This window comes from Aristolochia californica, unplaced genomic scaffold, assembly GCF_029961685.1.
Source record: "Aristolochia californica isolate CCGP_79_NKW_82.1479 unplaced genomic scaffold, dmAriCali1.0.hap1 SCAF_12, whole genome shotgun sequence".
Classification (NCBI taxonomy): Eukaryota; Viridiplantae; Streptophyta; class Magnoliopsida; order Piperales; family Aristolochiaceae; genus Aristolochia; species Aristolochia californica.
Window position 1 is genome coordinate 21,778,871 of NW_027181793.1, and position 11,431 is coordinate 21,790,301.

At 34.1% G+C, this 11,431-nt stretch overlaps 1 protein-coding gene across 1 annotated transcript; it reads left to right on the plus strand.

The window, feature by feature from the left end:
- The first annotated feature begins 2,915 nt into the window (after window positions 1-2,915).
- Window positions 2,916-9,276, plus strand: LOC137946035 (protein arginine N-methyltransferase PRMT10-like). The gene is made up of 7 exons (XM_068792196.1): window positions 2,916-3,165; window positions 4,972-5,164; window positions 5,281-5,386; window positions 7,191-7,372; window positions 7,577-7,770; window positions 7,863-7,946; window positions 8,577-9,276. The coding sequence occupies exons 1-7, from the start codon at window positions 3,004-3,006 to the stop codon at window positions 8,751-8,753; spliced, it is 1,098 nt and encodes a 365-aa protein (XP_068648297.1). The 5' UTR covers window positions 2,916-3,003; the 3' UTR covers window positions 8,754-9,276.
- Window positions 9,277-11,431: the final 2,155 nt, after the last annotated feature.

Below are 11,431 nucleotides of genomic sequence, written 5' to 3' on the forward strand. Positions count from 1 at the left end.
CATGTAATTCACTCTAAATTTAAGATTGACTACAAAATAATAGAGTTTGAAGAGAGTATTCATATATTGATCATAACCTTAAGTTTTTTTATACAAATAAAACGACCTCAACAAGTTTTCAGATTTTAAATTACTGCATTATTGCCTCATTGTTAATGCTCCAAACTCACCATTTTGAGTGAACGCTACTAAAGTATATTTCATCAATTAGTCTCATAATTTCTTGTTTAGTTGACTTCCAAACTTTTAAAACTTCATATATGCATATTACACTTTTGTTGAAGTAAAATTTTATATATGTATGTTATAACTTTGTTGAAAATTGTTAGTTACCTATATCAAATATTTTTATGAAAATTCGTACATTGTAGTTAATTTCTCAAATGTCTCTATTTGGTTCATTTCCAAGACAAACTCTCAAATGTCTCTGTATGGTTCATTTTCAAGCCAATGGATCATTATATCAAATTAGTTGTATCATTGATTTAATTATTATAAAATAATTAATATTTTTTATAAATAAATATATTATATAAGAGAACAACATCATAAGAGTTCGTATTTTATATGTTTTAAAGGATATAATTTTTTTTAATATATGAGTATAACAAAATAAATAAATTATAACTTAACTCAAAAAATTGAATCCATCGCTTATAATACTTGTGCTTTAAATCGTTGGGCTACAAAGTTAGTGAAAATTTACTATCATGATTAACGAAGATACATAGTCCATCACCTTCACCCAACGACTTCTAACTTGATTATGAATGTCATTGAAAGACAAAAAATTGAACTTATGAGCATTTAACAACATCAACATATCCATTCAATCTAACATTGTCAACTTGCTTTGTTGATGTAGGTAAGCAAAGAAGTCATGAAAAAAGTAATGTTTTTCTAGTACATAGGAAATACACCAAGCAAGTTGTATCAACATTTTTTAATGTTCAATAAACAGTTTAAATATGATAATCTATCTATCTATATCTATTTTCCCCTCTCTCTATATATGCATAGACATATACATATACATATACATATATTTATATGCATGTGTGAGTATCTCTCTTCCATTTATATACCGCTAAATGCACTCATCCATATAGACGGGTGCTCAAATACTACACGAAATAAGAAAATAGATTTTAAAAAGATAAAAACAATACAAATACTTGCTTCTAGTCCCTCCATATTAAGAAGACGAAGAGTGATTCAAAGTATGCATGATGTAGGCAAGAATTTGATACCAAGGAAAGCTTGTGCCTGTTAATTAATTACACAAATCTGGCAATCAAATAAATTATATAAACAAATCTCATGAGTTTGACTTAGCTACTGTAGAAGGCAAAACAAATACATTAATTACCTTTATGGTCACATCAATTTATTTACATTTTATCATCCCTCGTGCAACGACGCATTTAAAAAATAAAATAAACAACCTACTCTTTTGCTATTAAGACACTAGAATCCATTTTTAGATTTGAGTTTGAAAACTCAAATTATATAAATACTGTCTCATGCTTAGAACAATTATGGTCTATGATGTCTAATCCTCACTTAATTACTTCTAGTACATTAATGCACCTATTTTGTGCAAAAAATGTTTCTAAGTAAGAACAATTGTGTAAAACATTGTCCACAAAAGACATCTTAATAAGTTTTTGATATGCAAGATAAGAACAAACTCTTTTCTCTCATTACCCCTTTAACAACTTCAAAGATGAATGTGTAGAAATAGAATGAAATATGTGATGAAGTCTAATATATTTTAATTGATAAACCAACCATAAAATAGACTTGGGAGAAGAAATAAGTATATAAAAACTCGAGTTCTCAAACCAATTTTAAGAAATTAAAGACTCCTTCACTTCGGAGAAGAAATAAGTAAATAAAAATTTGAGTTCTCAAAATAATTCTAAGAAATTAAAGATTCCTTCAATATTGGCAGATCAAAGGCTGCAAAAACTACTTATGCAAGTCATGTGAGAAGCCTCGAACTAAGTAGAAAATAAACATTGATACACAAAAAATGCAAATCGGGCTATTAACACAGAGTATTAATAAAAAAAAGAAGTGTGGGTTCCTCAAAATTCAGCATTAACTTTACTCAAAATTGAATTAAAAAGAAGTGTGATTCCCACATCTCTATTGTCTCATAGGTCCTAACATTAAAGGGATCAATGAGAATAAGGTGCCCCGATGGTTGTCATCCACCCTTTAGTAGAAAGAAGCGAGAAGAGAGTGAAAGAAGGGGTGTTTTCTTTCATATCCTTTTTGTTTTATGTTTGTTGATATTATTCGCTTAGCAAACTAGCAATCTTGTCTTGTATCTTATTGCTTAGCCCGTCATTAGATGACTTAAGTGTAACTTCCCTTATAACAAATATTAGTTTATAATATACAATCTTTTAACAACATAAACAAAAACTATTTCAATCGGTTTTATTGTTTTTCTCTCTTCTTGAACAGTCTTTTCTAGTGAGACCCTCACGATCGATTACTGATCAAACAAGAAATAATGTAAAGAATGCCGGAAACTCTCTCCATTAAATATATTATTTTTTAAAAAATAAAATTATATAAAAGACCCCATTTTATGAAGGGAAGCTTCCCATTTTGCACAAAAAAAGAGAGAGGGGTCCATTTCCTTTCCTTGGAGTGTAGCCTCTCTTGGTGAGAGAGAGGGGTAGGGTACTTTCTATTTTGTTATGTCTAAAAATGAATTTTATTATTTATATAATAAATAATAAAAGATTAAAAAGTAATATCTAATAACAAGGGGGCATTGGAAATTATGAAAATTACCCAATTATTTTTAAATTTCTTCTACGGGAGGAGCGAACGGTCAAGCAAAAAGCCGCTATATAAATCTAGAGCCCTAAATTTGTAGTGCCTCTTCCGCGCGGGGGGTGACTGTTTGCTGCTGACAAGTTTCGACTGTGACTTACCGCCCCACACTCCGGCCCTTGCCTCCATAGGCGAAGCTCTGAGAAAGAGATGGCGTCGGGCGGGGGTGCTGTCGACAGGGGCGTGGACTTCGCCAACTATTTCTGCACTTATGCCTTTCTCTACCACCAGAAGGAAATGTTGTCGGATCGCGTTCGCATGGATGCTTACTATAATGCCATTTTCAAAAACCAGGATCATTTCCGCGGAAAGGTGCGTATGCTTTTGCCGTTGCTCGTGTGACACTGTATTTCCTAGTGTTCATTTTTATCTCGTGAGTATTGTTCGAACTCTCTATTACATTTTCTTCGGGTCTTGGTATTTGGTGAGATAGCTAACCATTTCACTGTTGCATCTGAACTTTTCCCAGTTCTCGTTTTTTCCATCCGTCTCTCTAGTTTGGTTTGTCGTGTGACGAAGGTCGATTTCTCTAGCCGTTCTCTGTTTTGTTAGAGAAGTGGGAAACAGTGTTAGTGTCTGTAAGTGAGTTGCCATAATACATTGATAACGTATGCTTCCGAAATGAGAGTTTTAAGAACTCTGATCTTTCATTATGCCAATGTTCGTATGTCCTTGGCTTTCAATTTACTTCTAAATGTAGTAAATTGAGGACGGTGCATACTGAGGACCAGACCATGATGGGCGATGTGAAAATATGGTTTGGTGCCATTTTTTAAGCTGTGTTTGGTCCGAGCACTAAAAGAGAGCTGTTCCATAAAAAAAGAGTATATGCTTCTTCATCCTTTTCCGAGCTAGCTTCTCGACCAAGCTAGCAAGAATCTCCCTTTTTGAAAGATTTAGAACTTGAAGCTCTTTGAAAGACTCTTTTAAAACGACTACATGTACTGCATCTTAATTTTTACATGCTTTTGCGGTATATAAACGCCCACGCCTTTAAATAAAAGTACAGCCGAACAATATTGCCTTCTTTGAATAGTGACTTTAATGAGGCATCTCTGCAACTCAGAAAAGCATCACATGAAAGTTAAAATTAAGAAGCTATTTTTCTTGGTGAACATGTATAATCGACCAAGATCTGTCATTCTACATCACGAGCAACAGAGTGCTAGTTCTGTATACTGTTAAAGTGGACAACTTCAATACTTTATTTTTTGCTTATCAATAAAATTTTGCAAATGTTTGACTGCTTTTTGTGGCTAAAGGCAGCAAACACGCTATAGCTGACAGGGAACCGATTGGCTGGATAACAGCCTCTTCAAAGATAATGTTACCGCTAACATCAGTAACATTGGTTTAGGCCAGTTTAGTTAGAGAGAAAATGTGAGGAAAGAAAAAAAAGTAAAAGTTGATTGAAAGGAGTTACTGTGACAACAGGCAATAAGCGTCACTGTTATTCCATTTGATTGAGACTAGCTTCACTTCCCATCCAAGTTATGGATCTTCTTAAAGGTTTTATAAAAAAACTTTTTTTAGAGAATGTAAACTAACTAATATATTGGGCCTTTCGCTCAGTCGTCACATGGGGCTGTTTTTAGTGTGAGGTATTGCATTCTAGCCTTACTAGTGTATGATGTTCCTGAAAATGACAAAAAGAGTCTTGTCACAATAGGAGTCCAACCTTTTCTAGAAGAACTCTCAACATAAATCATGTTTTATTCACGGTGTTCCGACCCGCCAAGTCCACCTGTGATTGGTTTTGGAAAGGCCCGTCCTTTCCTCCTTGGTTCAGGTCAGGCCCTAAGTCATACATTGTGGTTCTATTTGGTAGAATACCAGAAGACGAGTTTCCTGTATGAATGACTTTTTGTCCTTGCTGACACTTGTAAGTTTAACATGCGAGCTGTTATTTATCTCCCAAACAATTTTTGAAAGAAAAAAAAATCTTCCAAATCAAGCTGCTATGCTGTAGTGTTACATTTGCAGTTATTGGGAAATCTTCTAATGTTCATGAAGAGGAACAAATGTTGGAATGTCTGTGCTCTATTCTTCTTGCTTTATTTTGATAATTTCCAGAGTGCGGTTCTGACTTGATATATTTGAATTGTTGTATGGTAAAAGACTGTGTTGGATGTTGGAACTGGAAGTGGCATTCTTGCAATCTGGTCTGCACAAGCAGGTGCTAGAAGAGTATATGCTGTAGAAGCAACAAAGATGTCTGAACATGCTCGAGAACTTGTTAAGGCAAATGGTGTGGAAGGCATAGTCGAAGTGATTGAGGGCTCCATGGAGGATGTCATTTTGCCAGAAAAAGGTTTTTATGTTCATACTATGTGTGCATTGCTGAGTATACCTGATATCTGTTGATTGCTTTTTGTCTATAATTTCACCAGAATTCATTTGACGTGCGTTTTTTTTTTCTGTGGACAGTTGATGTGATTATCTCAGAATGGATGGGATATTTTCTTCTAAGGGAATCTATGTTTGACTCAGTAATTTGTGCTCGTGATAGGTGGCTGAAACAAACTGGAGTAATGTAAGCTCTCAAAAATGACATGCCTTGAGAAGTGATACCACTAATGAAAATGTTTATGTGCTTATATACATATGTGATCTGGTTCTTACTTGCTCACATTATGTGATACAATTTTATGCATGAAATTCATAAAGAACAATATCTTGGGAGAATAATTACCCACCAGAAGTAGATTTCTTTAGTCTTAAAACCCAAGTCTGTGTCTACCTGATGCAACCTGGTTGCATCAATTAGCTACACTTGTAGGGCACTAGTTCAAGCAGCAATTATGGTTTTAAAAGGTGATGAAAATAAGTAAAATAATAATAATTTCTGAATTATTCATGCTTTCAAGCTTGGGAATTGTCAGTGGTTGCTTTAAAAGTTTATTTTTTGTTTTTTATTTTACTTTTACCGTTTATTTTAGCGAGGTTGGCCTGTAAACACCCACGAACAATGGTGAAGCTTGAACCCAAACCATTAATCTGCGGACAGTGGATTTGACCAAAAGCCAGAAAAAACATAACCTCTCTGTTAGGATATTGATATAAATAAATTGCCGGGGGGGGGGGGGGGGGGTCATTACAGAGTCAATAATTAAAATGGACATTATGTTATTTTTCAAAACCTGAATAGTAGTAAGCTGGCAACTTACAAAAATATACACGAAGAATAAGACTGGAAGATGAGTGAACTAGCCACAAATGTTTCAACTCTCAGAATTGTTGATTTTCAAGTTCAAAGGGAAAAAAATTGAATCTGCAAGTGCTGTTTTGTAGCTAGCACATCAAAAGAAAACCTCTAAGAAATATTTTAACAAAAAGAAAGAGAAAAAATTGTGCTCCAGCAATAAAAAAGAAAATTTGTTTTAATCTTCAAATCTGATTAAAAGTTATTATTTATCATTCTATTTATAGGTTCTAAAGCTATTATCGCCTTGCCAAAATAAGCTACGTCACCATGATATAATTTTTTCTTAGGACTGAACCTCCCAATTATAATTGAATTGTGACTTACTAATTGAAAACCATATACTAGGCAAACCTAATATAGTGTTTCATGTGGAGGCAAGTTAATTTTGTCCCAACAACCACACCAAAGTAGAGAAAGAAGTATAAACCTAAACTAATAGAGATGACAGATAAGACTCTTTCATATTTATTCTTCAACACAAGCTGTGCCTCATTGAGGCGTGACAGAAATATGTGTCTAGAAAAAATCAGTAGCTAATGCACCTGTGCAGTATTTGCCTCAGTGAGGTGTTGATGAGAAGTGTCAATTCTAGCTAAGGAAAAACTGTGCCTTTACGACCTCTTGGTGTGTGGACCCAAGAGATGAACAAGGATCTTTTTTTTTTTTCCGAAACTCATAAATAAACTGTTGGAAGAATAGCAGTGGTGCTTCTTTCGTTGAAGTCCAGATCACGATTCGAGATCCAGCCGACCCAGTCGGGTTAGCAGTTAAATTGCTTAACCTGGCAGGTGCCTGGGTCCAGTTGAACCCGGTTTGATTGGCTGGGCCGGTCAGGTTTTATAACAGTGATAGGGAGTAAGATAATTTTTTATTAAATCATTTTGGTGGTGATGTCTTGGTTTTCACCGAAGCAATTATGTTTTATTTTCAATAGTTAACTTGATATTATTAGCAGTCTTACTCATTATTTTTGTTGGACATGTTATTTACTTCAGGAGTGAGAGTATTTGTACTCCCATTTTGGAGTTTATAGAAGCAAAACTTGTGTGATGAAACTAACATTTATTTATTTGGTATCACTAAAATACACTGTGGGTACTCAGGAGACTTCTAAAATCTATCAGTTTGGCAGGTATCCTAGTCATGCACACATGTGGATAGCTCCTATAAGATCTGGTTTAGGTGATAAAAAGACAGAGGATTATGAATTAGCAGTGGATGATTGGCATAACTTTGTAAATGATACAAAAACTTACTACGGTGTTGATATGGATGTCTTGACAAAACCTTTCTGTGATGAACAGAAAAAATACTCTGTGATGAACAGAAAAAATACTATGTACAGGTCAGTGATAAATGAAAGTATCGTTGAAGAATTGATATTTTAACTGTATTCCAATGTGTAGTTTTGATTATGGTGCATTCTTGTCCCGTCAGACAAGAATTTTGCTGACCATACTATTTTTACTATTTTCTTCCTTCTGTTCTGATCTAGCTATTTATTACTTTTTCCCTCTCTTCTGCAGACATCTCAGTGGTGCAACCTTCATCCTGATCAGGTTATAGGGACTCCTGCTATGATAGTAGATATTGATTGTCTAACCACATCTGTTGATGATATTCTTAAAGTTAGGGCTCAATTTTCATCATCAATTACTGTGGAGACTGCAAGGTTTTCTGGATTTGGGGGCTGGTTCGATGTTCACTTCAGAGTACGAATGGACTTTTATGATGAAATTTACTTAATTTTTTTTAACAATGTGTTTTTAATAAGAGTATTTATTTCTGTGTTTCGATTCAACAGGGAAGCAAGGATGATCCTGCAAAGCAAGAGATTGAATTGAAAACTGCTCCTAGTATTGATGACCCAACCCATTGGGGTCAACAGGTATGTTGCAAGCTACTGATGCACAATAGTATCGTGTGTACTAAAAAATTCAGTCTCTTTTTCTTGCTGATAATATCAAGTATTGAACCTTTAGCTCTATGGCTGCATGTGGTCTTCTTAATGTGAGGTCTTGGGTTCATGTCTAGCAGAGGCATGTCTAGCAGAGGTCTACATGGTATCTTAGGTGTTTGTATCTGTAATCAACATTTGAAAGGAAAAAAAAATCAGTTGCTGTATCATTGGAGCTCAGATTAGTTTCTAATGTTTCCTTGGTGAAGTAATTCGATTCATCTCTACTGAAAAAAAATTCAACTTATTATCATTTATGGTATTCTTAATTTTAGTCCATGTTGCTGTTAGTCTGTGGGGCATTTACTTACTATCTTCTTTTACATGTTAATTTTAAATTTTTTTTGCCTTTTTTTCCCTCGAAAATGTTTTTTTACCTTTTAATTTGGAAATTCTGCCGTGCAATGAATTTTTTGCTCATTGGCCATGTGGGGGGTTTATAGTATGAGGTCTTAGGCTGAAGACTCGCTAGGGGTATTGTGTGTGATGTGCATGTGTAATCAGCATTTTTATATATTTTTAAAATCCTACCTTTTACTCTTTTCTTGTGATCTTGGACAGGTCTTCTTCTTGCAGCCTGCACCTCGAGTTAGCCAAGGGGATCTCGTGAGCGGATCCATGTCAATGGAGCGGTCTAAAATGAACCATCGACTAATGGAAGTTGAGTTTGCTTATGAGATAAGACACTTATCTGGGATGGATGGCCAACCTGTCACTTCCAAGTGGTATATTGAATGAAGCTCGAAAGATTTTGAACTCATACAAAAGCCAGGTATATTAATTTCTAGCTGAAGCTCAGCACTCGTAAAGAAACCAGCATTTTATAGAGGGATTCAAGGACAACATTGTCTCATCAGATTTTTACCATGAAATCTGAGTTTAACCATAAGAATATCATGTGCAAATATTTTTCCAAAGTTCCAGTATCCACTCTCATGTAAGTTAAGGTAAAGAGGTCCTGCTAACTGGAATTGATTCACTCTTTTATGGCGTCAATGAGCAAAGAGTAGGGTCTGATAATCTGTATGTTCAGAGGTTTACTGGCCTTGAAGCTTTTGTCTGATTGTTTTTCTTTCATATCATATAAGAAAGTGCATTTTTGTGGATGTGCTTTACATTCTTAGGGATCACTCAATTAGTGCAGAAAACAAAAGCCCTATAGGTCGTGTATGTTTGAGAATTTTGTTTTTTGTTTTTTTTGTTTTTATAACTTCATGTATTTTTAATGGGGATGGTGAAAGTGTTTGTGGTGTCTTTAGTAGCTAAGGTTTTGTTTTGTTTTTTTATTTTTGGTTAGAAATGCCTGAGGATTTGAATATTTGGAATTGACACTTTTGACTTTCTAGAAAAGCAGCTCTCCAAAAAACCAAAAAGAAGAAGAAATTAGATGGGTTTTTAACCCATTGCCAAACCTGTTCCATAGATCAAATCATTGGCATCTCATAAGAGTGACCAACAAATTGATACCCCTCAAGAGAAATTATAAGAAAGTCTGAATTTGCTCTTCCTTTTAAAGTTTTAAAGTCTAATAACTGGGAAGTAAGCGTGTTTGTGGTTGGAAGTATTCCTGAAGAATAATCAGAAGGATGCATATTTGAGGTTCAAATGCTGGGACAAATTAAATTGTACATTGGCCTCTTCACCTCTATAAACAATCACCTTAGAGCGTCCGAGGCATCATGCTTATTAAGATAGTTGTTTGCCAGTACCTAAAATGCTTGGAAGGTGCAGTTAATGTACTGTCTTAGTTTTCCATTTCCTTGTTTGTTGTATAAAAATAGACGGAAAATGTACTTAACACCAAGATCCACAAGTCATTATGGGACATGAAAAGTGATTACTAACAGATCTCCCTCGTTCTTCAGAAATGCATTTATTGCATCTTCTATCTTTCATGGCTTTGAATAAATACATCGCCTAAATTATTTAGTGGGTCCTTTTAACTTATGTAAGCATTAAACATGAACAAATAAAGCTTAATTGGGAGTGTTCGGACAAGTTCCATAACCCTAACTCTCTCCTCACTCGTCCTGTTCTCTCTCTCAGTTGTCTTTCCTCTCTTTCTCAGCAGTCCTTTCTCCTTTTGTCTATCTTCTCCTCTTCTTCTCTTTCTCCTTTTTTCTTCTCTTCTTTGTTCTCTCAACCTCTGTTCTTCTCTTCTTTGTTCTCTCAACCTTGAAGACTTGCTAGTAATAAAGTCTTAAATACAACATGGTATAAGAGCTATTATTTTAGGAGTCCATTTGAATCTCATTCTTGTGCTTGGTGGATTACTTGCTGCCAAGATAAATTAGTAGCAGCCGAAGACTCCCAATACCCATTGTTTTCTTCGCGTTTGAACCTCCATAATGAGATTTTCATATTTAAAATTATATATTTATGGAAAGATCTTCAAGTTTGCTTTCCAAAACAATTTTTTTTTGGGCAATTGAAGTTTTCTATAAAGATAAATTTATAGCAACGGTGAAATTGCATTAGAGGGTCAAACAACAGTAGAAAATTTCAATTTTTGAGCCGTTTTATGCCATCAAGAAGGCGACTTTATACATCAAAAGGAATATATGTAAGTATTTTTTCTTACCTATTGAACCAATTCTTAATCTGATATTTTTAGATGGAGATATCGATCTCTGAAGAGTCAATGGTCGTGTAGGCCAAAGAAGAAAGAGTTTTAGTTTGGCTAGATTACAAAGTCCGAATCTATCAAATTATTTATCTCCAAAGAAATATATTTTATGAAGAGAAATTACACTCAAATGAAATGTATTTAAGTCTAGTTCTAGAAGGTGAAAATTTCATATCAATTTGATCTATATTTAAGGAGATATTCGCATAGGAAGAATCAAATGTCAAGTTGATATATGTGAAGATCTAGATTTAAGCCGAATTTTTAGCTTAACTTTTTGATTTGATGTTATTGATCAATAATATGAGGAAAATATGAAAGTTTATGTTTGTAGTTAACAATATCTTGAAGAATCTTTAGAAGATCATCTTATTTTTAAAATTTTCCTTGATTTATTTGTCAAAGATTGACTTGCCTAAAGATTTCATGAAAAAAAAGGCAAGGAAAAGTGTCTTATTTGATTGCTAAGTTGGCATGATTGGCAGAGGAAACTACCTTATTTAGAAATTTTTTCCAGCCACAAATTTTGTGAGATTTTGTTGGTATTTTGAATATTTACAAAGAATTTGATTTGGCATCCTTGCCCAAAAATTAAGGCAAGAAAAGATTGAAACATTTTTGGTGAAGTGGTGCCATATAAAAAAGGAAAAGTTTCATTAAATTATTTTTTGGAAAATGGATGTTTAAGTAAAGTTTATCTCTTCTTTGATCTCAAACTTATTCGTGATCTACTTGATTTTATGTGATTTATCTATCTTGAAGTGAGCAACCTAGCTTACCCTATCACTCG

What these genes read in the sequence shown, in the direction of transcription:
- LOC137946035 (XM_068792196.1), top strand. Translation starts at nt 3,004, where the DNA reads ATGGCGTCGGGCGGGGGTGCTGTCGACAGGGGCGTGGACTTCGCCAAC. An exon ending in TGATGAACAGAAAAAATACT is followed by an intron (nt 7,373 to 7,576) that starts CTGTGATGAACA and finishes TTTTTCCCTCTC; the next exon opens with TTCTGCAGACATCTCAGTGG. An exon ending in GGTTCGATGTTCACTTCAGA is followed by an intron (nt 7,771 to 7,862) that starts GTACGAATGGAC and finishes TCGATTCAACAG; the next exon opens with GGAAGCAAGGATGATCCTGC.